Source organism: Pelodiscus sinensis, unplaced genomic scaffold (genome assembly GCF_049634645.1).
Source record: "Pelodiscus sinensis isolate JC-2024 unplaced genomic scaffold, ASM4963464v1 ctg34, whole genome shotgun sequence".
Classification (NCBI taxonomy): Eukaryota; Metazoa; Chordata; order Testudines; family Trionychidae; genus Pelodiscus; species Pelodiscus sinensis.
Genome location: NW_027465849.1, coordinates 7,339,955 through 7,365,443, shown reverse-complemented (window position 1 = coordinate 7,365,443; position 25,489 = coordinate 7,339,955). Strand labels below are relative to the sequence as shown.

The 25,489-nt window shown below is 56.5% G+C and overlaps 1 protein-coding gene across 1 annotated transcript; it reads left to right on the top strand.

Moving 5' to 3' along the window:
• The first annotated feature begins 11,213 nt into the window (after positions 1–11,213).
• Positions 11,214–20,512, top strand: LOC142823843 (peptidoglycan-recognition protein SC2-like). The gene is made up of 6 exons (XM_075915465.1): positions 11,214–12,167; positions 13,574–13,687; positions 16,223–16,354; positions 16,698–16,899; positions 17,160–17,278; positions 19,561–20,512. The coding sequence occupies exons 2-6, from the start codon at positions 13,591–13,593 to the stop codon at positions 19,737–19,739; spliced, it is 729 nt and encodes a 242-aa protein (XP_075771580.1). The 5' UTR covers positions 11,214–12,167; positions 13,574–13,590; the 3' UTR covers positions 19,740–20,512.
• The last annotated feature ends 4,977 nt before the right edge of the window (positions 20,513–25,489 follow it).

Below are 25,489 nucleotides of genomic sequence, written 5' to 3'. Positions count from 1 at the left end.
CTAGAGCCGGCCGGCCGACAGAACAGCCCCTCTGCAGGCACTCGGCGCTAAAGGAGGCCGGGAAGAAGAAACACGTCCCCCGCCCTGGCTCGGGCTAGGAGTGAAGTTGGAGTGGAGAGAACCAGGGCAACTGCCCTGCCCGTTTCGATTCCTGCCTTTTGGACCAGAGCTGACCTCTTTGCGGCTGCGTGCCTCAGTTTCCCCAACTAACAAAGAGAGCTAATCGCGGCTTCCTGGACTAGTCCCATTTTCCAGGGTGGGCGACGGAGACCCAGCTCAGGCCTGCCTGCTGGGGTCACCTTGGCGAGCGGCCGACTCCCCTGGTGCTCAGAGCCGTCGGACACACAGCTCCTCCGTGTGTGTCTATTCTGGGCTTAGCCCCTGGGTCACCGCGGGGCTGGTCGGTCGGTTCTCGCTGAGCTCCGGGGAGCAGGGCCTGGCCGCTGGGGATCGGAAGAGGCTCTCGAGGATGAATTCTTGGACAATACTGTTAGCAATGTCCTGGAGGCCAATATGAAATCCCTGCTGGTAACCTGGGGGGGGGGCAGGGACACAGGGAAGGGGGGGCCCACAAGGCCAGGGGGCAGGTCGCGGAGCAGCGGCTGGATCGGTGAGCGCAGCTCCAGGGCGTTGCTTTGCAGACCCCATGTGAGAGGGGCTGTCGGCTTGGCCCCCCCCCACCCCACGCGCTGAATGGCTGCAGCGGAAGTGACGGTTCCTGGGAGGGGGCCCTGGAGGCTGCTGCACGTTGCATTCCCCTGGGAAGGAGCCGAGGAGCTGCAGACGCCAGATCCGGCTGCCAACGGCTTGCTGGTTCTGGGGGCAAGAAGCAGGGGTTATACAGAGCCCCTTCCCCCGGGGGGAAGCCCCCCAGTGAATGGCGCGGGTGGGGGAGCGCGAAGGGAGCCAAGGGAGTTCCTGAGATTTGTGGGAGGGGAGCCGGGTCCAGGCTGGGCGGAGCCAGCCCAGTAGCCCCTACAGCTGGAGTCCAGGCAGTTCCTTGGCAGCTGGCACCCATGTGTCCCCCTGTACCCTGCCCAACAGCTCTGTCCCATCCCGTCTCCACCCCAGTAGCTGCCACATGTGCGCCTGCCCTTCCCCTAGGCCAGGGCCCGCAAGGGGAGGGGAGGCTGGAAGACATGGTGTGCCCCTCCCTAAAACTCTGGTCTCACCCCCATGAGACTGGGGGCAGGGGATTGCGGGGATGCGGAGCTGTGTTTCCGGCCCCATCCCTCCCGGTTCTTCCAACTCTGCTTCCCATGAAGGGACCTGGGGGGCACAGAGCCCCCGGCAGTGGCTCTTGGAGGGACTGAATGAGTCTCTGAGGCAGGGGGCATGGGAAGGGGGCAGTGATGGAGCTGGTGGGGGGATGGAGGGGCACAGGAGTCCCCTAGTTGTCCCACGAGCTCGGCCAACAGATGCCGCGCAGCCTGTGCCCAGCAGGTACGTGACACCTTTCCCTGCCGGCACTACCGATGCGTTTCGCTGGGGCCGGCCTGATGCCCCGAACGAAAACCTGGCCGGAGATTTTGCTCTGTGAAACATTTTGAGCTGGAGGGGCTAACTAACTAACTAACTAACTAACTAACTAACTAACTAACTAACTAACTAACTAACTTCTCACCCGGCCCCGAGCTGCTGCAGTGAGAGGGCTGGGGCTGTCCTCTCACCCTGGGTCAGCCACAACCTGAACCCCTCATCCCCAGCCCCACCCCGGAGCAACGATTTAAACGAAGAAAAACACAAATGAATCGGCATAAGGACCCGAGCCAGGCTGGGTACATCTTCTCGTGCACAGTGTTCTGCGGTTTGCTATTTGCTCCATTTGAAGAAGAAAACTTAAAGGAAATATTTCTACACAATCCCCTTTGGGCAGCTGCTTGTCTGTGCTTAGCGCTGGGGAAAGGCCCCCAGCTGATGGCTCTGGAAACTGACCAAGACTTTTCCACACAAGCAGGTGTTGCTCCAAGCCACGTCCCGCTTCAGGCCAGACCTGGCAGTAAGGGAGAAATGAATCGCTTCTCCGCCTTGGGGATTTGGCCTGGTGAGTGAAGCCAGACAGAACAAACAGCGCGTGATCGATGGGAATCCAAGTTGTGTAATGCAGCACCGAAGATGCTCAGATAATGCGGGGATGAACAGTGGCAATCGGGAACTGCCAGATCCCACACAGCAATTGCAACCCGTTTCTCAACCGAGAGAGCAGCTCTCAGTCGGGCATCATAGAATCATAGGACTGGAAGGGACCTCGAGAGGTCATCGAGTCCAGCCCCCCGCCCTCAAGGCAGGACCAAGCTCCGTCTACACCATCCCTGACAGATGTCTATCTAACCTGTTCTTAAATATCTCCAGAGAGGGAGATTCCACCACCTCCCTTGGCAATTTATTCCAATATTTGACCATCCTGACAGTTAGGAATTTTTTCCTAATGTCCAATCTAAACCTCCCCTGCTGCACTTTAAGCCCATTACTCCTTGTCCTGTCCTCAGAAACCAAGAGGAACAAATTTTCTCCTTCCTCCTTGTGACACCCTTTTAGATATTTGAAAACCGCTATCATGTCCCCCCTTAATCTTTTTTTTCCAAACTAAACAAGCCCAGTTCGTGAAGCTTGGCTTTATAGGTCATGTTCTCTAAACCTTTAATCATTCTTGTCGCTCTTCTCTGTACCCTTTCCAATTTCTCCACATCTTTCTTGAAATGTGGCGCCCAGAACTGGACACAGTACTCCAGCTGAGGCCTAACTAGTGCAGAGTAGAGCGGCAGAATGACTTCACGAGTTTTGCTTACAACACACCTGCAGGTTGTACCTGTTGATACAACCTAGAATCATATTTGCTTTTTTGCAACAGCATCACACTGTTGACTCATATTCAACTTGTGGTCCACTATGACCCCTAGATCCCTTTCCGCCATGCTCCTTCCTAGACAGTCGCTTCCCATCTTGTATGTATGGAACTGATTGTTCCTTCCTAAGTGGAGCACTTTGCATTTCTCTTTATTAAACCTCATCCTGTTTACCTCCGACCATTTCTCTAACTTGCTAAGGTCATTTTGAATTATGTCCCTATCCTCCAAAGAAGTTGCAACCCCACCCAGTTTGGTATCATCTGCAAACTTAATAAGCGTACTCTCTATCCCAATATCTACATAATTGATGAAGATATTGAACAGTACGGGTCCCAAAACAGACCCTTGCGGAACTCCACTTGTTATCCCTTTCCAGCAGGATTTAGAACTGTTAACAACAACTCTCTGACTACAGTTATCCAGCCAATTATTCACCCACCTTATCGTGGCCCTATCTAAGTTATATTTGCCTAGTTTATCAATAAGAATATCATGCGAGACCATATCAAATGCCTTACTAAAGTCTAGGCATATGACATCCACCGCTTCTCCTTTATCCACAAGGCTCGTTATCCTATCAAAGAAAGCTATCAGATTAGTTTGGCATGACTTGTTCTTCACAAACCCATGCTGGCTATTCCCTAACACTTTATTACCTTCCAAGTGTTTGCATATGATTTCCTTAATTACCTGCTCCATTATCTTCCCTGGGACAGACGTTAAACTGACCGGTCTGTAGTTTCCTGGGTTGTTCTTATTCCCCTTTTTATAGATGGGCACAATATTTGCCCTTTTCCAGTCTTCTGGAATCTCCCCTGTCTGCCATGATTTTTCAAAGATCATAGCTAAAGGCTCAGATACCTCCTCTATCAGCTCCTTGAGTATCCTGGGATGCATTTCATCAGGACCTGGTGACTTGCTGACATCTAACTTTCCTAAGTGATTTTTAACTTGTTCTTTGTGTATCCTATCTTCTAAACTTACCCTCTCTCTGCTTGTATTCACTATGTTAGGCACTCTTCCAGACTTCTCGGTGAAGACCGAAACAAAGAAGTCATTGAGCATCTCCGCCATTTCCAGGTTTCCTGTTACTGCTTCTCCCTCCTCACTAAGCAGTGGGCCTACCCTGTCCTTGGTCTTCCTCTTGCTTTTAATGTATTTATAAAAGGTCTTCTTGTTTCCCTTTATGCCTGTAGCTAGTTTGATCTCATTTTGTGCCTTTGCCTTTCTAATCTTGCCCCTGCATTCCCGTGTTGCTTGCCTATATTCATCCTTTGTTAGTTGTCCTAGTTTCCATTTTTTATATGACTCCTTTTTTATTTTGAGATCGTGCAAGATCTCCTTGTTAAGCCAAGCTGGTCTTTTGCCATATTTTCTATCTTTCCCACACAGTGGAATTGTTTGCTTTTGGGCCCTTAACAACGTCCCTTTGAAATACTTCCAACTCTCCTCAGTTGTTTTTCCCTTCAGTCTTGCTTCCCATGGGACCTTACCTACAAGTTCTCTGAGCTTATCAAAATCTGCCTTCCTGAAATCCATTACCTCAATTGTGCTGGTCTCCCTTCTACCTTTCCTTAAGATCATGAACTCTATTATTTCATGATCACTGCCCCCTATACTGTCTTCCACTTTCAAGTTCTCAACTAGTTCCTCCCTATTTGTTAAAATCAAATCCAGAACAGCTTCTCCTCTGGTAGCTTTTTCAACCTTCTGAAACAGAAAGTTGTCTCCAATGCAGTCCAGAAACTTATTGGATAGCCTGTGCCTCGCTGTGTTAGTTTCCCGACATATGTCTGGATAGTTGAAGTCCCCCATCACCACCAAATCTTGGGCTTTGGATAGTTTTGTTAATTGTTTAAAAAAGGCCTCATCCACCTCTTCCACCTGGCTAGGTGGCCTGTAGTAAACTCTTAGCATGATATCACCCTCGTTTTTTACCCCTTTTAGCTTAACCCAGAGACTCTCTACACAGCTATCTCCTACGTTCATCTCTACTCCTGGTGCCGCAACTCAGGGACTGGCTCAACACACAGCTCCTATGTATAAGAACCTATAGAGTAAAATCAGTAGAATAGGGAGCAGCCTTGTGTGTGGCTGCTTCAGAGCAAACACCTAGGCCTTGTGTTTCCTAGGTGTCAACTCACAGGACCGTGAGCAAACAGGATTATGGATTTGCTTCAGCACGAAGTCAATTAGGGATAGTTGCTTTTATTAGTTTCTCACGTCACTATTATTACTGCCAAATGGTTACACTGCTACTGCAAAGTGACACATCAATAAGCACAGGCAGAGCAATTCATAAAAGAGTGACATGCACTTAGAAAAGCTTACATCTCTTCAGTCTGCGGGGAGTCCCGTTCCTGTCACCTTGCACCAGGGCCACAGTGGATGTGGGTCCAGCTGGGGGAATCCAGGGCACCCTCCAAGGTAAAGGTCCCTGGTGAGACTCACCGGGCACGGGACTCCCTACACTAGTTATACCACAGTTGTGTACCGGGTGTGCGTGTACTGGCTCGATGCCATTCTTATCACTTACGAGCTGAAACCGAGGTCAGACTTGTTTACTGCTTAGTAGTTTCCCAGATCAAGTGTGTGGGTTAATTGCTGTTTGCAGGGTCCCTGAGCACATGGCACAGGAGCGGCGCCGGCCCCAGGAGTGTGGCGCATGGGTGGTGCCAGCACTGGGCACGCGGTGTATGGGAGGCCCTGGCCCCTGGGTGTGCAGCGTATGGGTGGCCCCGCCCTCGGGTGCACAGCGCAAGGGCTGTGCCGGCACCGGGCAGACGGCATAAGGGCGGTGCCGGGCCCTGGGTGTGCGTCACAGGCATGGCGCTGGCCCCGGGTACACAACAGAGGGGCGGCGCCGGCCCCGGGTATGCGGCACATGGGTGGCCCCACCCCCGGGCGTGCGATCCAGGGGCTGCTGGGGCCGGTGGAGCCTGCAGGGAGCAGCCTGCGGTCCCTGCTGTGACGAGACGTTACAAGGGCGCACATGACGGGAGATGCAGCCTCATCGGTGGAGCCTGAAAGCTCAGCGGTGAACGTTCAGCAAAGGTGCCCCTGAAGCCAGTGGAGAGGTGTTCTGTGCAAGGCTGCAGCCCTGCTTTAGAGCAGCCTCTGTACAGCAGCGCTGCTGCAGCGGAGCTCTCAAGGGAACAGCTGGACTCTGCCGTTTGGAGGCAGGCATGGAAAGAGACCTGCCAGGGCACGATCCAGCGGGCAGGAAGGAGGCCAAGACCTGGGCATGCCAGGGGGGCAGGGTGGTGGCTCACATAGCTTCCCTTGGCTGGGTCACCACACCCCACTTCTGTGGAAAGTGCTACTTTCCCACCCCGCAGGCGCTCGCGGGCAGCACGGCAGGAGCGAGGGGATGCCAGCGGCTGAAGCCATGCCAGCAGCAGAGGCAGCAGCTAAAAACTTCCCCTCCTCCTTCATCCAGGTTGCCACACGAGATGCGAGTCTTCTCCAAATCGCCCAGAGCGGTGGGGAGCTGATGCTGAGAACACAGCTGGAAACCTGGGTCGAGGGCTGCAGTGTTTTGTGCGGCCATGACACCAGAGCGCTTACCGCCGGCTTGGCGTGGGACGGTGTCCTACCGTGGAGGACGCAACAAGGTAGAACCCTTGGGAGCAGGATGAAAGCCCTCCTATCTGGGACATAGGGAGATATGGAGGGAGGATCCCTGCTCCATCTCCCGACACGGGAACAAGCTGTTCTACCCCTCTCTGCCCCCGCGCTCGGTGGGCACAGAATGTTCTGCACCTCACCTAATTATCGTACCCCTCTTGGAGCGTCTTGGAGTGAAAAGTTGTGAGCTCAGCAGAAGGGCCCCTCCCCGGGACCAGGGCCAACCGCGAGACGTCCTGTGAAGAGGGGATTGTCTCCAAAGCGATGAAAAGTTCTTGGCTCTCGCTGTTTGCCCGGTGGCCATTCTCCTCGTCCTCCTTCCCCAGCACTGCACAGTCCTCCACGCGGCTCTCCTGAGTGTCCTGGGCAGATTCCACCGTCTGGGTTGGGAAGCTGGTTGGGTCCCTCCCAGGATCACGTACAGTCAGTCACACAAGTGACATGTTTGCAGTACTACTGTCACAGCTCCTTAATTTTCACCCGGCCCTGCCGGAGGTCCCCGGAGCATCCTTTCTCCACTGGGCTCTTTGCAATTGTCACATTGGTGGTTTTTTTGCACTTTCCAGGCTCCAGGAGCATGGATTCCTCTCCCTACACCTCCATGAGGTCCGAGATCTTCTACACACTCCATGCTGGCGCTCTTCTGTGCCCCTGGCGCTCATGGGACTTGACCTCAGGGAAGTCATGGCCCCATGTGCGGCCTGCTCTGAGGTGCGGTCGCAAGGTTGGCCACGCGGGAAAGGACATTCAAACTTTCCCAGGGATTTTGCAGCTCACCTGGAGAGCAGTAGAGGGGCGAGTTCTGGGCAGAGCGGTCGCAGCAGGGCACTGTGGGATGCCTCCCGGAGGCCAAGAACATCGACTTTCTCAGCGCTGGTTCTACACGACCGTGAATGTGACCATGTAGGGGCCAGTTTTGCTTTACTCCTCCTGAAACGCAGAAGCACCGAAATGGACTGCAGCGGCCCTTAAAGGTGACGGAATGGGCATGATAACATGACCTCACTGTTAGACAATCAACCTTACATGGCTAAATTCACCTTAAACGCCTAGAGTAGACCAGGCCTTAGAGGGAAACACAAAGACCCTTGTGGAGAGGATGGCCTAGAGCGGTGGCAGGCGAGGGCCTGGATGAGGCTGGACTCAGCCACTGGTATCAGCTGTTGCTTCTCTGCCCTTCCTGTGGATCTGGGGTCCTGGCTGACATCCCAGCCTTCCTGGAAAACCCTTCCCGGTGGCCTGTGCCGTGCGCACAGCGGTGTCTCGCTGCTACATCCCCTGACAGGGGAAGGCTGCCGGGTGGGCTCCCACCTCCATGCAGCCAGGGGCCGATACTTGCCCAGCCAAGCTGGGGCCTCCACATTTATTTATATCACATGGACAAGGTCACCTCACAGGCTCGTCCACACACAAGGGCTGTGTCTAGACTGGCCAGTTTTTCCAGAAAATCAGCCACTTTTCTGGAAAACTTGCCAGCTGTCTACACTGGCCGCTTGAATTTCCGCAAAAGCACTGACGATCTCATGTAAGATTGTCAGTGTTCTTGTTGCGGAAATACTATGCTGCTCCGGTTCGGGCAAAAGTCCTTTTGCGCAAAACTTTTGCGCAAAAGGGCCAGTGTAGACAGCTCAGATTTGTTTTCCACAAAAAAGGCCCGATGGCGAAAATGACGATCGGGGCTTTTTTGCGGAAAAGCATCCGTGCCAATCTAGACGCTCTTTTCCGCAAATGCTTTTAACGGAAAACTTTTCCGTTAAAAGCATTTCCAGAAAATCATGCCAGTCACTGTGTGTCTGATCTCGGTCACTGTGTGTCTGGGCGGCGCCCGGCCCGACGGGCCCTGATCTCGGTCACTGTGTGTCTGGGCGGCGCCCGGCCCGACGGGCCCTGATCTCGGTCACTGTGTGTCTGGGCGGCGCCCGGCCCGACGGGCCCTGATCTCGGTCACTGTGTGTCTGGGCGGCGCCCGGCCCGACGGGCCCTGATCTCGGTCACTGTGTGTCTGGGCGGCGCCCGGCCCGACGGGCCCTGATCTCGGTCACTGTGTGTCTGGGCGCCCGGCCTGACGGGCCCTGATCTCGGTCACCGTGTGTCTGGGCGCCTGGCCCGACAGGCCCTGATCTCGGTCACTGTGTGTCTGGGCAGCACCTGGCGCTATGCATCCCAGGTAAAGGGCACCAACTATCCCAGGAAAGGGGGGGTAGTGAATTTCCCCGGGCGCTGGTAATAGGGTTGCCAAAAATCAGTTCTTACGAGGGATTACCCTTATCGTTCCATCTCTGCACATCAGGATCGGGAGTTGCTGAGGGCTGCAGAAGCAGCATGGTGAGCGCGGGTGCATCCTGCTTGTCTCGGGGGGGGGGGATGATAAACCCCCCCTTACTTGGGGGAGACAGCGCAGGAGGAGGAGCTTGGCGGGGGGCTGGACGCAGCTCCCTTGAAAGGCGCCTGCGGAGGGGAGCGCAGCCACAATCGGCAGCTCTGCAGCAGGAGCCTGCGTCCAGCCCAACGGATGCTCGACCTGAGCCGCTGAGGGGACAGGACTCCGGGCATTCGGCAGGTGGGAGACGTCTGCTCGGGTTTGCTGGCGGCTTCGCTCTTCTCTGCCTTGGGGCGGCCGCGGGAAGGGAGCAGGCGGGAGGGGGACGCAGATCCCTCCGGGGTGGGTCTCAGCTGCCTGCCTGGGGGCCACGCTCCTGGCGAGGGGAGATGCTGGGCTCCCTGACCCCTGGCCTGTCCCTGACACTGGCGACTCAGGACTAGGGGACCCCCCCATCCCAGTGAGCCCGGCTCTGGCGGGAGGTGCCCGAAGCCCAGTGCTGAACAGCGAGTTGGACTCTTCACACCCGGCCTGTTACCAGCCAGCGGGCGAGTCAGAGGCGTGGTTCGCTGCCCCATGCAGTGGCACCTAGAGCACAGTCACAGCTAATAGCAAGGGACCTCCGCGTGGGCTGAGAGCCAGCTGGCTTTTAGCTCGAACAGTAGAGGCTTCTATACAAAGCTCCAGCGGTCCCAGGTTCAAAGGTGGCGGTTCCAGGGGCAGGCAGCCGCAGGGTGGGAGCAGGTACCCACAGGGGCACCAGGACAGAGAGCGCCCGTCACACCGCGTCCGATCGCTAGATGGGGCTGGGGGCACAGACCAAGTCACTGACCCTGATCTCCGTCTCGGGGTGCCTGTGTAGTGACCGGGGTAGCCAGGGCCGTCCTTAGGGTTTATGGTGCCCTACGTGGGATTATTAAACTGGTGTCCGTATGCCTAGGTTTGTCAGGCAAAAAAAAAAAAAAAAAAGACCCACCAATACATTAAAATCACGTTCCTTCCCCATCCTCTCTGCTCCCCTCCTCTCCTCACTTGCTATCCCCAGCCATTGAACCCTCTCACTGGGGTGAGACAGGAGGTGCGGGTTCTGGGGTGGGAACGAGGGATTTGGGCATAGGAAGGCAAGAAGTGCAAGCTCTGGGAGGATAGTTGGATGCAGAAGGGGAGGCTGGCTCGGGGACGGGGCTCCAGGCTGGAAGGTTGGGATGCTGAGAGCAAGCCACAGGCTTGTGGATGTGAGGGTGCAGGAGTTTGGGTGGGGTGCATGAGGGGCTCGGGCAGGGAGGGTGGGAGTATGATGTGGGATTTGCCATGTGTGGATGGTGCGGGAATGTTATGGCAGAAGGCTGAGGATGTGGATGCAGGAGTTTGGGGATGGAAGAAGCTCAGGACAGGAGGTTCCAGTGTATGATAGGCTCAGATTTGGGGTCTGATGGTGCAAGAGTGTTATGATGCTGCAGAGAGATGGGGGCTTGGCCCCAATTGGGGGTATATTGGCCAGGCTTCATTTTTAAATAAAATATTATGTCAAACTCAAAGGCTGCATCTAGACTGGCAAGATTTTGAGTTTCTTTTGCAGTTGCTTTTGCACAAAAACTTGCCAGCTGTCTACACTGGCCGCTTGAATTTGTGCAAGAGCACTGACTGTGTAATGTACAAAATCAGCGCTTCTTACGCAAATACTTTCACACGCCCGCTCGGGAAAAAGCCCTCTTGGGCAAGAATACTTGCACAAGAGGGCAAGTGTAGACAGGGAAGAACTGTTTTGTGCAAAAAAGCCCCGATGGCTAAAATGGTGATCGGGGCTTTCTTGCGCAAAATCGCGTCTAGACTGGCCACGGATGCGTTTGTGCAAAAGCACTTTTTGTGCTAAAGCATCCGTGCCAATCTAGATGCGCTTTTGCGGAAATACTTTTAACGGAAAATCTTTTCCGTTAAAAGTATTTCTGCAAAATCACTCCAGTCTAGATGCAGCCAAAAGGTTTTAACATTGTCTTTATATATGAGAGGGGCAGGGAACCTGTTTTGAGTCAGGGGCCACTGACCCACAGAAAAGTCAGTTGGGGCCACACAAGTGAGATGCCAAAAAAAATACCAAAAAACCCCAAGCCTCACTAATGCAGTCCCAAGCTGGCACAGCTGGCAGGGTGCTGGAGCCAGGGACAGGGTGGTGCTGGGTGCTATGGTGGGTGGCAGGGAGCTAGGTCCGGGGACAGGGTGGTGCTGGGTGCCATGGTGGGTGGTAGGGAGCTAGGTCCGGGGACAGGGTGGTGCTGGGTGCCATGGTGGGTGGTAGGGTGCTGGGTACAGGGACAGGGTGGTGCTGGGTGCTATGGTGGGTGGCAGGGAGCTAGGTCCGGGGACAGGGTGGTGCTGGGTGCCATGGTGGGTGGTAGGGTGCTGGGTACAGGGACAGGGTGGTGCTGGGTGCTATGGTGGGTGGCAGGGAGCTAGGTCTGGGTCACAGAGCAGACAGCCCCCCCACTACGCCACAGATGTTCTAATCACTTTCCTTCTGATATTAATACAAACTTCCTTTTAGGCTTTCCCCCTTCATTTTTGAAAAATTCTATCGTATAAATAAAACATGCACATTTTTCTTTTATTTTGTAACCTTTCCCCCTCTCCACTCCCCTCCTCCCCCTGAAATTACCACTTAAAGATCCAGATACGCTCATAGGGACATATATATGTAATCCCAACCTGCATAAGAATAGCTCCACCGAAAGAGAGTGAGGAGGAGGCAAAGCCCCCGTATCTGCAGTGCCCCGGGATCTGCAAGTGCCGGGGTCAATCCCACTCCAGCCAGCCCCCCTGCACGCTGCACCGCCCCCCAGCTCTGCTTCCTGCCCCCCCCTTCCATCTGGTCAGCCCCCTGCTCCCCCCCAGCCCTGCTTCCCACCAGCCCATGGCTGACAAAAACGAGGAGGGAGGTTTTGTCCAAGATCTCAGGAACAAGGGGTGTGTGTGTGTGTGACAAACACATGCTCACACACATCATGTGGCAGGTAGGTTGTTCGTTGCTGCCGGGGCTCCGCACTGTAACTCTGTGTGTGGCCTGGGGGACAGCACAGCCTCCTGCGGCTGACTGGTCCTCTCCCGGCTCCGGGGCACTTGAATGTGAGTGACCATGTAACCATGGAGCCGGGGTGTCGGGACTGTGTCTTCGGGGCACTAAACCTAACCCAGGGCCGGTGTCACCAGTCCCTGTCTGCGGTCGTACTTTGTAGACAGCACCGAGGGCTGCTGAATTCCCAGGCTGCCTGGTCGGCTGCTAGTAACATCAGCGCTCCAAGCACAGAAGCAGCAGGCAGACAAAAGAGCATCACTGGGGAAACGGCCTTCCAGCCTCCTGCACTTAACACCACCTGGTAAGACGGGCCCTGATCTCGGTCGCTGTGTGTCTGGGCGGCGCCCGGCCCGACGGGGCCCTGATCTCGGTCACTGTGTGTCTGGGCGGCGCCCGGCCCGACGGGGCCCTGATCTCGGTCACTGTGTGTCTGGGTGGCGCCCGGCCCGACGGGGCCCTGATCTCGGTCACTGTGTGTCTGGGCGGCGCCCGGCCCGACGGGGCCCTGATCTCGGTCACTGTGTGTCTGGGTGGCGCCCGGCCCGACGGGGCCCTGATCTCGGTCACTGTGTGTCTGGGCGGCGCCCGGCCCGACGGGCCCTGATCTCGGTCACTGTGTGTCTGGGCAGCGCCCGGCCCGACGGGCCCTGATCTCGGTCACTATGTGTCTGGGCAGCGCCCGGCCCGACGGGCCCTGATCTCGGTCACTGTGTGTCTGGGCGGCGCCCGGCCCGACGGGCCCTGATCTCGGTCACTGTGTGTCTGGGCGGCGCCCGGCCCGACGGGGCCCTGATCTCGGTCACTGTGTGTCTGGGCGGCGCCCGGCCCGACGGGGCCCTGATCTCGGTCACTGTGTGTCTGGGCGGCACCCGGCCCGACGGGCCCTGATCTCGGTCACTGTGTGTCTGGGCGGCGCCCGGCCCGACGGGGCCCTGATCTCGGTCACTGTGTGTCTGGGCGGCACCCGGCCCGACGGGCCCTGATCTCGGTCACTGTGTGTCTGGGCGGCGCCCGGCCCGACGGGCCCTGATCTCGGTTGGGATCTGCCAGAGCTGCCTTAGTGCCCTGCCGTTGGGGTTCAGAGGAGCTGGGGGAGGCACCGTGTCTAGGTCGGTCACAGCAGGAAAAGTGGCACAGACCGTGGCTGACAAGCTGCCCCCAGCGCACCGTTCCCCAGCTTTCCCAGCCGGGGTGTCTCTGTGCCCAGCCCGGCGCAGGTGGGATGACGGTTCTGCCCCTGGCATGGCGCTACCCGGCCGGAATCGCTTCCTTCCACTCGCCGCCCAGCCTGCTGGCTCTGTTGCGCTCAACAAGCCTCAGCCCTCTGGTGAAATCCCGCCCCCCCCCCCAGGCCTTCCTCCTCGGTGGCTGGGCACCCGCCAGCATCAGCAGGATGGCTTATTGACCAACTACCTGCCCCCGCCCCGATCGCCCTGCCAGCTGCTTACTGAGGGCAGGTGCCAGTGCCCGGGACTCACTGTGCTCCCAGCTGCAGGGATCCAGCTCTGCCCCCTGCACGGCTCCAGGGGTGCCACGTGGGCCCAGGCAGCTCGGAGGGGGTTGAACTGGGCAGGGCTGGGATGCTGGGAGCCAGGGGCAGGTTAAGCGCAGGGGGACCTGCTACCCAGAGGCCTGGGGGGGTTCGGCTCCCACCCAGCAGTGCCCCCTCCTGGGGGCAGGCCGCTGTGACAGGTGCGTGTCCCACAGCACCCAGCGAGAGGACGATGCGGGTCGTGTGGCTCTCCCTGCTCTGCGCCGTGGGGCTCAGTGACTTCGGATCCTGCTGGATTTTTACGGACAGCAAAGACGTACCTGATGCAGGTGAGACTTAGGGGCACAGACGCAGGAGGGGGAAGTTAACGATGGAGGCGCCCGTCCAGCCCACCCTCTGGGCTCACATCCGGGGCTGCCCCTCGGCTCCCCTCTGCAAGGCAGGGCCCCTGCAGCCTATTCCCAGAGCCTTGGTGTTCACAAGGCCCCTGCCCCTGCCGATGGGGAGCTCATCCCCAATGACCCACTTGCGCCCAGGCCGTGTCCCCTGCCTGCCCAGCTCCATCCCAGGGGCAACCAAGAGCCAGGAAGTCCTAGCTGCCAGAGGTCAGCAGGGCAGTGAGCTGGGGTTGGGGGCAGGGAGAAGGGGGTACAGGGAGAGGGAAGAGCAGGGGCACAGGGTTGGGGTGGGGGGCCCTTAGCAGGATTCATGCTGGGACTGTCCCTGTAGCCTAGAAATCGCCCCCTGGATCGGAGAAGGGCCCATCTACCCCGGTGTCAGGTCTCTAGCAGCCAACAGGGCCAGGTGCTCCACGGGGGAGGTCTGAGGCACCCCCTACGCAGTGGTCTCCAACCTTTTTACACTCAAGATCACTTTTTAAGTCTCAGAACAGGCGAAGATCTACCGCCCCGCCCCTTCCTTGAAGCCCCGCCCTCTCTATCCTCCTGTCCATCACTTGCTATCCCCAGCCCTTATACACTCTGTTAAACAGTTTATTTTTAAATTATGCAAAATATAAAATTAAAATCACACGTTTATAGTTATGAAATAAATGGTCTGTTTTTAATTCATGCTATTTAAATGGCAAATGAAGCATTTACAATTCTACAGTTTGTTCTCTGCTATTTTGTAAATCTAAAATCAAGAATTGAGAATTACATATTTTTTCTTCCAATAACAAAGTCTCAGTAATAGAAATGTAGCCGTGTTAGTCTGGGGTAGCTGAAGCAAAATGCAGGACAATGTAGCACTTTAAAGACTAACAAGATGGTTTATTAGATGATGAGCTTTCGTGGGCCAGACCCACTTCCTCAGATCAAATAGTGGAAGAAAATAGTCACAACCATATATACCAAAGGATACAATTAAAAGTCTCAGTGTGACACCTGGGACTGAACAGTATCTGCCAGTGTCTTGAAGTCTGGGTTGTAGTCTGAGATTGCTAGTCGTATACAGTCCAGCAGATGGGCATCTGTGATCCTGCGCTCAGCCTGGGAAGCTTGCTCCAGCACAGCTGGAGCTAAACGCAGCCTCCCTGGGCTGAGCGCAGGGCAGCCGGGCTGGAGGGAAGAGAAGCGGCTGCCCGGCCAGCTGGCCATGACGCTCAGCAGGGTGCACCAAGCTCCACATGGGCAGGCGCAGAGGAGAAGCCGCCGATCACCTGGAGCATGGGGCAGCCCCTTTCAGCTGAAAGCCACAGTCAGCTGGCTGGGGTGTTTCAGCCTCCCGACCTCCCAGTTCCCACCATTCCTCGCAGCTACTCCCCTGTGCTGTTGCTCGGTGAATAGCTGCTCCTCAAATGAGGAAATCTAATGTAAATGCACTGCACAGGCGCGCAGTTCAGAGAGGGCTCAAGGGCTACTCTTAGAGCCCCTGAGATCTACCGGTAGATCGCGATCGACTGGTTGGTGACCACGACCCTAGTGGCCCGTGGTGGGATCACCCAGCCACAGAGGGAATTTCCTTTCTGGGAGGAAAACTTAAAAAAACAACGAATAGTCTAGCAGCCTTAGAGACTCACCACACATGTAGCTGGGATCGTGAGCTTTCCTGGGTACAGCCCACTTCTTCAGATGACTGGAGTATTAAAAGTCCAGATCCAAGAATAAATAAGGGAAGCAGGAGGGGGACGGGGGAGCAGAGGTGGGGGAAGGGGGAAGAGAAGGAGGAAAAAAAGGAGAAAAAAGACAGAGACTAGATTGTTCAAAAGACGGACTATGCAGCACTTTAAAGACTAACAAGATGGTTTATTACTCCCGAGCATCACCTAAGAAACCATCTTGTTAGTCTTTAAAGTGCTACATAGTTCTGGCTTTTGTTTCAGCTACACCAGAGGAACACGGCCGCATCTCTGTCACTGTTCTAGATTGTTCAAGTAGTCACAAGAAGCTGATAAGAGCAGTTAGCGCCTCCATTGGTTGGTCGGTTGGCTCATTAGGATGTGGAAGGTGGTGGATGAGCCAGCTGGCATCTCTGTTCGTTGCATTTGCATAAGAATTAAACTTGTAAATGAAGTTAAGTTCCCGCCCTTCCCTGTGTATTTGCCTGGTGGAATTGGCCTGACATAACACGGTGACTGGGAGATCCAGGAGTGAGTGCCCGGGCAGTTAACGTCTTCTCCAACCGGTGTCTGTGGGTCGCCTTTTCCGAAAAGGTTAGCCTGGCAGCTGGATTAAACAGGGCTGCGCTGCTCCAGCCTGGCTGCTTCTCGCTCCGCCCGGGGCTGCAGCGTCACCCCGCCTGCGATGGGCCACGGGCAGGGAGCTGCTCCTAGGGATCGGGTAACTGGTACCTAAGCATCATCTGTCAAGGCGGGAGCCCGGCACTGCCAGCCCCGTGACGCTGCCTGTTCTCGCTCTCCATAGAAGCTACGGATCCGTCACTGGATCCCCCTGCTGGCGCAGTGACAGCCAGTGGCAGGGAGTCCCACCGGCGGGAGGCGCGGGAGAAGCCGTTTCTGTTTCCTGGGGCCGTGGATTCCCCCCTGGAAGGTTCTGGTAGGTGGGGGCAGGGGCGTCTGCAGTGGGAGAGCCGAAGGCTCAGGGGCTGGGGGGGGGAAGAGGCTGCAGAGGGGAGGGGACAGGCCGCAGGGGTGCAAATGGCCGCAGGGAGCAGAGGAGACAGGCGGCTGCTGAGCCGCACACGCTGGGTAGGAGCTTCCCCGGCCCAGGGTGACCTTGGACCACCAGCCCACGGCCTTTGCTGGCCGGCCGGCCCCATTGCAACAGCTCCAGCCCCACTTCGAGCATCAGCCCGGGGCCTGATCCTGCTGCGTGGCCAGGTCAGGTGGGAGGCACCCACATTAATCCAGCCCTTTCTGCCCTCCCCCGCTCGGCGCAGGCTGCCCCGCCATCATTTCCCGCGCCCAGTGGGGGGCCCGGCCCCCGAACAACAAGGTCTCGCTGGTGCCCCCGGTGCCCCACGTCATCATCCACCACACGGACGGGAATCCCTGCGCCTCGCAGGCCGCCTGCAGCCAGGAGGTCAGACGAATCCAGGACGACCACATGGACAAGAAGGGCTGGGCAGATATCGGTTACAAGTGAGTGGGGCCTCCCCACGGCAGAGGGGCAGGGCCGGGGCCACCGCCCCAGGCAGCCACAGGGGGGCGGCAGAGAACGCACGTGGGGCAGAGCTGGGGTGGGTGGGAATTTAATATCTTTGAGGGAGAGGAGGAGGGGTGCCCCAGCCCCCCCAGCTGTGGGGGATGGGAGGGGGGGCACAGAGCACCGCTGGCCTGGGGGAACGATGCGGGGGGGGGGGGGGCCGACGTGCGGGTCTCACGTGGCGCTTGGCCTGCAGCTTCCTGATCGGCGAGGATGGCGGAGTCTACGAGGGCAGTGGCTGGAGCACGAGGGGGTCCCACGCCAGAGAATATAACCCTACGTCGCTGGGACTCAGCTTCCTGGGCAGCTTCTCCGGTACGAGGGTCCCTCCCCGCCAGCGAGGCCCCGAGGGGGGGCTGGGAACCCCCCTGCAGGCTCCCGCCCACAGCTGCTGCCCCGGCTGCTTGAGGACCAGGCAGGCGGCTTTGCTGCAGGGGCCCTCACCAGGCGACCCAGGGACGGTCTCTGGCGATGGGTCACTTGTGCAGAGCGACCTGGCCGGCTGCAAGCAAAGAGCTGGGGGGGTTTATCCGCCACGCCCAAGGGCAGGGCTGGGCCCGAGGACCCTGGAGTGGGGGGCACCTGTGTGCGGCCTCCCTGGGCCTGTCCAGCGATCCCCTGGCTGGCTCTGGGGACCCATGGCTCTTTGCTCCCCTGGCCGATCGCCCTCCCTGTTAGATATCTGGGCCTAATTTCCCCCAGGAACCCGCCAGGTTCAGCTCTCGCTCCCTGGCTCCTGTTCAGCCTGGCTCCGCGCTGCTCACGCTCCCAGCCGGCGCTGTATTTCCTCCTCCCCGGGAAGGAGCTGGGCTGAGGGGAACATCCCCTCCCGGGCTTCTGTGGGGCCCGCTGAGCCGGCAGAGCTTGGCCGACCTGCCCTTGCAGCCTGGTGCCGGCCCTGGAACTGGCTTTCTGTGGCGGACCGGGCCGGGTCGGGCACAGCTGAGGGCGTCCTCTCAGGGCGACGAGCAAAACCCCTCCAACACTCCAGCTCTTCCTGTGCCCCCATCAGCCCCAGGCCAGCACACAGGTGAGGGGTTCTAGAACCCAATCTCACCGACCCTGAACAGGTTCTCCCGCTCCCAAAAGACCAGCCACAGTTCCCAGTCAATTCACACTGGATCTCACCCACAAGCCCACGCTGGGCCAAGCCTGTAGCATCTAAAGGGTTAGTAATAAAAGAAAGAAAAGGTGGAGAGTAAGGTGAAAGATAATACATGACGTGCATCGGATCAGCCAGTTCTCGACACAGGCTCTTAGCAGAGATGTTACAAAATGCTATTTTAAAAGTCTCTGGGGTACATCCTGGCTGCGTCTAGACTGGCAAGTTTTTCCGCAAGTGGGAAAAACTTGCCAGCTCTCTACGCTGGCCGCTTGAATTTCCACAAGAACGCTGACTTCCTACTGTCTGAAATCAGTGCTTCTTGCGGAAATACCATGCTGCTCCCGTTCGGGCAAAAGTCCCTTTTGTGCAAAAGGGCCAGTGTAGACAGCTCAGATTTGTTTTGCGCAAAAAAGCCCCGATCGTGAAAATGGCCATCGGGGCTTTTTTGCAGAAAAGCGCATCTGGATTGGCACGGACGCTTTTCCGCAAAACGTGCTTTTGCGGAAAAGCATCCGTGCCAATCTAGACGCTCTTTTCTGCAAATGCTTTTAACGGAAAACTTTTCCGTTAAAAGCATTTCCGGAAAATCACGCCAGTCTAGACGCAGCCCCTATGTCAGGACGGGTCTACGGTTCTTCCCAGCGCGCTGTTCCTCGCCAGCTTGCATCTAGAATCAGTAGGTGAACTGAAAGACCAGCTGGAGATTGCCGCATGGCATTTTATATCCATCCCTGGTCTCTTCCAAGCTGGGGCAGGTCATGTGGCCCAGTGATCTATCCTTGTGTTCCAAGTCAGCAATCACTATTCTGGCTGGTCTGCAGGTTCTAGACACATTCCTCAGGTGTATTGGCACCTAGAGATTCATTGTCCCGGGAGCTGTGCTAATTAGCGCAGACGCTGAACGAACATTCCCAGCCCATGGCTCTGCCTCAGACAGAGAATTTTCCAGCATCAACAGAGTCCATAGTTATAACTCCACATACAGAGATTACAAAAGTACATGAGTAGCACGCCCAGAATCAGTAGAACATCAGCTTTCCTTTGACACCTCACATGGCCCCCTTTGTACCAACTTTTGGGGCACCCCCCCCCTCATGGGTGCGACAATGACCTTTAAAGTCCAAGAACATGACACTTTCCTGCTTCCTGCACTATTTCTCCACGCCCCTTTTAACACACGGGCCCATGAGCCGGGTGCAGGATCCGGCTTGTGTGCCCACCAGCTGGACCCAGGGAAAATCCCCTCCTGCCCCCCACTTCCCTGTCTGTCCATCCCAGGCTCCCACTAGCCCCATGTCCCCACAAGGCCCCGGGAACAGGGGGTTTGCTTGTCCATTGGGACCCCTGGATTCTGCCCGGAGCCTGGGCGGGGGAGGGATATTGATGTGGCCAATCCAGAGCGTGGGTGGAGGAAGGGGATTTATCGAGGTCACATCCCCTGGGCACAGATGGGGCCAGGCCGAGAGTCACTAGGGGCTGCTTTGTCTTGCAGAAACAGCCCCCAGCGCCGCCGCTCTGAACGCCGCCCGGAGCCTGGTCCAATGCGCCGTCTCCCGGGGCTACCTGAGCCGCAGCTACACCCTGAAGGGGCATCGCAACGTGACCCCCACCAGCTGCCCCGGGAACGCCCTCTACAGGGTCATTACCCAGTGGCCCGGGTTCAAAGCCTGAGTCCCTTGCAGTCACTGGGCAGCCTCATCGCCTGCCGCTTCTGCCTGCCCCTGCAGCACTTCAGCCCCCCAGCAGGGGGCAGCCTCGCGCTTCTCGCCCACCTGCTGCCCCCTGGGGTCCGGAGAGCAGGGAGCTGAGAGTTGGGGCCGTGCTCCCGTCTCCCCTGGGCTCTGCTGCCCTCCCCAGGGATCAGATTTCCAGCCACCTGCCTCCCCAGCCTGTTCCCTCCACCCGGCGCCAGGCCGGGCCCCGGCTCAGCCCGGCTCCACACCCAGCCCAGCCCAGGGCCTTACAGCCTCCAGCGGGGGCGGGGCCAATCCGCAGCCCAGCTCCGTGGCAACGGCCCTGCCAATCCCTGCGCAGCTTTGGGAATGTCGTTTCCTTGCCCGTTTTACACCCCCGGGCAGTGACCAATCCCAGCGTGGAACCGTCCTGGCCCCCAGCCTCCCCTGAAATCTGCAGCCACAATTCCTCCTGGGAGCCCCAGAAATGGGTCCCTGTTGAACCCACCCCCATGCGGAGCCATGTGTCCCCAAACCCTGACCCCCAGCCCTGGCCTGCCCGCTGCTGGTTCTGGGTCTCCAAGTTCAGCCCAGCCCCCATCGCCTGACAGCCCCCACGAAGGGAAGGGCAACATGTTTGGATCTTCACAGGGCACTTGCCTGGGAAGGTCCCGGGTGGGGGGGGAGGGAATTCACAGAGTCCCACACGGGGGTTTAATTCACGCGCAATTTGCTTTTTACCCAGCACCCCTGCAGCCTGGCGCTTGCTTTGCCTGGGAGCTACTGAGCAGGGACAATAAACCAGCTTCTAGTCAAGGAAAACCTGAAGTGCTGTGAATCATTTCACCGGCTGTTCCCGTACAACCTCACCCCCAGGCGTTGGGGTGGGCGGGCCATCTCGGAGGGTGCGATTATGGTCTGTCTCAGTGGTCCCCAATGCGGTGGCCATGGGCGCCATGGTGCCCGCCAGGCCATTTCTGTGCGCCCACCGAGTGATCAGGGCTAGCCCCGCCCCCGGATGCGCGGCGCGAGGTCTGTGCCGGCCCTGGGCTTGCAGTGTATGGGCGGCGCTGGCCCTGGGCGTGCAGTACATGAGTGGCCCCATCACCGGGCGCGTGGCCCATGGGCACTGTCGGCTCCTGGGCGCGTAGCACAGGCGCCAGCTCCGGGCATGCAGCGCATGGGCAGTGGCGGTCCTGCCACTGGGAGCATGGGACATGGGCTGTTCCGGTCCCGGGCGCACGGCGTATGGGCGGCCCCATCCCTGGGCATGCAGCGCAGTTGTGGCGCCAGCTCCAGGCACACAGCGTATGGGTGGCCCCGCCCCCGGGTGCCCGGCAGCCCCAAAAGGTTGGGGTCCACTGATCTGTCTGATTTCATTCACAGGCCTTAATGTGCTAGGCTCTGTGCGCACAGAACGTGCAACAGACAGCCCCCGCCCGGAAGAGCTCACTATCTATCCAGATGAGGGAGGGAGACTGAGGCAAGGGGAGGGGAAAGGTTTTGCCAAATTCACAGTCCAGTGAGTGGCAGGGCAGGGAACACACCCCAGGGCTGCAGTCCAGAGCTCTACCCACTAGGCTGTGCTGCTTCTCAACCCAAAGGGAGGAAAGGAAGACAAACCTAGGGGGCACTGACGTCACATGGGTTACGCACAGTTGGCCCCGCTCGTGCTTCTCAAGATGGAACGAGATGGGGGTTGGGGTTGGCTCCTGATGACTGGAGCTGAGGCTGGGCCTCCCTCCCCGGATGAGTGGAGAACGGTGGGAGCAAAGCGAGGGGAACAGCCGTACTGGCGGCCATGTCCCAGCCCTATGGTGCGCAGGGCTGCCCAGTGTGGGGAGGGATCGGCAGCACTGATGGGGCAGCTGCCTGTTCTGTGATTTGCTGCGGAGCAGCCTCCAACGTGGGGCTGGGAACCCAGTGCCCCTGTGCCTCAGGGCTGGACGGGCCCCGTACATGGGCGCAAACCCCGGTGGGTTGGCAGCTGGTGACCACGCTGGCCCTTTATGACAGTGGAGGCTCAGCGGTGACAGGTTTAGCTGCGGTCCCAGGTGAAAGGAAAGAGGGATACAGGGAGCATGCGACTAGGCGTGTGGCCTGTTGGGAGACACAAGGGCCGCCTGGGAGCAGCATTCAGCAAAGAGCGATTCCAGGAACAGTAGTATAGGGCTGTCACGTCACGTCACTTTATGACAGGCTAAGTGCAAACCTGGGTTGTGCTGAGCATATAGGAAGAGACGCTGGGGAGGAAAGACAAAACAGGCTGCACAGTAGGGTACATAACCCCATTCTTTAGGTAAATAACCCCATTTTTTAGGGCCGTAGTACCGGAAACCCCCAGAAGAGGGTGGCTTTTAATACTCCTTCCCTCTTTTGCAACTCCCTGTATTGAATTTACAAGGAGGAAAGTGTGAGAGAAGGGATGTGATTTAACTCCTGTGTCAGACCAAGTCTGTCCCCTAGGTGTGGGAATTGTGGGTACTGATGGGGGTGCTGCAGCTCCCCCAGTTTTTGTGCAGGGTCCTGGCCACCAGGCTGTGCTCAGAGTCCCTGGTGCACCTGGGAGCCTGGCTGCAGGACTCTCCTTCCTGGAGCACTGTTCCCAGCCCCACATGTGGACCCTGGCTGCAACTGGACTTGCACCCACAGCTCTGTTCACAGCTCCTGGACTCTGTCTGTGGGGTCCTGGCTGCTCCTGGCCCTGCACTGAGGCTCTGTTCCTGGCCTCGCACATATGGCCCAAGACATGGTCCCTTTACCCCTCTGCATCCCCCACCCCCCAAGAGCTACAGGCCTGCTCCTGGCCCCAACTCTGGGAGGTGGAGGACACAGACAGGAGTAAGGGGGTGGGGTGAGGTAAAAAGTCTGGGGTGGGCCCCACTGGCTTTCAGGAGACCCGCTATAAAAATGTTCCAGTTTGTCCCACAATGCACACGCCCACGTTAAGGCCTGCAAAATCGAATGCTGAAGGCAGCTCCAGTTGGCGCCGGTGCTCCGCACAGTCTGGAGGAGGAAGGGACGCCGACGGGAGCATCTGGTCCCATTGGCTTCCCACTGTGAAAAAGAAGCCAAGCTCGGATTAAGGTACGCCGACTCCAGCCACGTATTTTATGTAGCTGAAGTCGCGTACCTGCAGCTGACCTTCTGGCTCCAGTGTAGACCTGGCCTGAGTCCTGCAATGCCGTGGGGCCAGGGTTCACTGGCTCTGGATGGTGCTTGTCATGGCAGCTTGCTTTCTCTTTAGCAGAATGAAGTTGTGATTTGAGGCCAAAAACGTGCTGGGTCTAGCCGGATCCTTGTGCCAAACGTATATTTTCCATCTGCTGCTCTAGAAGCCTGTTTTTTTTTTTTCTGGTCAGCTGGATTAGAAAGTTTATTTTCTTTATTGATGGTTTATTGATTGATGGCTTGTGACCAAGAATGGGTAAGATCCAGCTGGCTGTGTAGGTGCTAAATAGGTGGTTTTCTGTGGGGTGCATTGAGATCTGCATTTTTCAAATTGCAAAATACCAAGTGTGAGCAGGATCTGAAGGAATGTGTCCCTTATAGCTAGTTGGAATGGGAGAGAAACCCTGGGTGTGTTTATTACGTAAACACCGCTTGCTCCTGCTTTGCTTAGATTTGCTAGTCAGCAGATGGAGTGGTATTGCGCTCATTGTAATCCACGTCATTTGTAGCCCAACACCCATTGGCTACGTCTAGACTGGCATGATTTTCCGCAAATGCTTTTAACGGAAAAGTTTTCCGTTAAAAACATTTGTGGAAAAGAGCATCTAGATCGGCACGGATGCTTTTCTGCAAAAAAACCCCGATTGCCATTTTCGCGATCGGGGCTTTTTTGCGCAAAGCAAATCTGAGCTGTCAAAAGCTTTGCACAAAAGGACTTTTGCCCGAACGGGAGCAGCATAGTATTTCCGCAAGAAGCACTGATTTCAGACAGTAGGAAGTCAGTGTTCTTGTGGAAATTCAAGCGGCCAGTGTAGATAGCTGGCAAGTTTAGTCTTGCTAGTCTAAACACAGCCATTATGTTTTCCAGGTATCATAAGGGTGTCATAAGGAGGAGGGAGAAAACTTGTTCATCTTGGCCTCTGAGGATAGAACAAGAAGCAATGGGCTTAAACTGCAGGAAGGGAGGTTTAGATTGGACATTAGGAAAAAGTTCCTACCTGTCAGGGTGGTCAAACACTGGAATAAATTGCCCAGGGAGGATGTGGAATCTCCATCTCTGGAGATATTGAAGAGTAGGTTAGATAAATGTCTATCAAGGATGGTCTAGACAGTGCTGGGTCCTGCCATGAGGGCAGGGGACTGGACTCAATGACCTTTCGAGGTCCCTTCCAGTCCTAGTATTCTATGATTCTATGTTTATACGAAATGCAGGGGGAGCTGAAATATGGTTACTGATGTTTTTAGTTTTGGAGGACTCCAGAAAAGCAGGGCTGTGCTAAATTGTTCCACATGAAAGAGCTCACAGCAGAAAGATTCTTGCAAATGTAGGGGCTTGAGTGTCAGAGCTCTGAGGGTAAGAGAAGGTTATCCTGGTCAGGAGGTGATGTGGTTTCCCCTGCCTGGACTGGTTTGACCTAATTCCTCCCACTGTTCAAAGAGCAGAGCTAAATAGACATCAGTAGGTGCCTCTTTTCTTATATTAATTGTGTTGGAGTTTAAAGACTAAGGGGGTAGCCTTGTCCTGACTGCTCATTATATAGAGGGTTTTTTTTAGGCTCTAAGACCTCGTTTCTCAAACTGTGGGTCACGAGCAACTTAGAGGAGGGTCCAGTATCAGAAAGTTTGAGAACCTCTGCTCTAAAGTTACGTCTACACAGCAGCATTATTTTGGAATAACATCCGTTATCCCGAAATAACTATGTGAGCGTCTACACAGCTAACCTGTTCTTTCAAAAAAAAAATTCGAAATAATGGGCAGCTTATTTTGGCCTTTGTAAACCTCATTTCATGAGGAATAACGCCTGTTTCGAAACAGCTATTTTGTTCCACTGCTACTATTTCAAAATAGCTCCTCCCCAAGGCATTCAAAATAATTACTCCCCATGTACAGATTGACATACACTGGCCACACACACAGAGGCTATACACAATAGAAATGTAAAGTGGACACACACAGCAGCAGAGACACACACACTGGCCACACACAGCAGAGATGCACACAACACACACGGATACACACACAGGCTGTACACACCAGACACACACACACTGGCTACACACAACACACATGGATACACCCACCCACACCAGAGACGCACACAACACACATGGATATACACCCACCCACACCAGAGATGCACACCACACACATGGATACACACACCCACACCAGAGACACACACCACACACATGGATACACACACCCACACCAGAGACACACACAACACACATGGATATACACACCCACACCACAGACACACACTGGCTACACACAATACACATGGATACACACACCACACCCACACCAGAGATGCACACCACACACATGGATACACACACCACACCCACACCAGAGATGCACACCACACACATGGATACACACCCACACCCACACACTGGCTACACACCACACACATGGATACACACCCACACACCCACACACCGGCTACACACAACACACATGGATACACACACCCACACCAGAGATGCACACAACACACATGGATACACACACCCACACCAGACACACACACACTGGCTACACACAACACACATGGACACACACACCCACACCAG

Bases quoted from the DNA above. Each gene is read 5' to 3' on its own strand.
- LOC142823843 (XM_075915465.1), top strand. From the start codon at position 13,591: ATGCGGGTCGTGTGGCTCTCCCTGCTCTGCGCCGTGGGGCTCAGTGAC. The intron at 16,355-16,697 runs GTAGGTGGGGGC...CGCTCGGCGCAG, and splicing joins TTCCCCCCTGGAAGGTTCTG to GCTGCCCCGCCATCATTTCC. The intron at 17,279-19,560 runs GTACGAGGGTCC...TTTGTCTTGCAG, and splicing joins CTTCCTGGGCAGCTTCTCCG to AAACAGCCCCCAGCGCCGCC.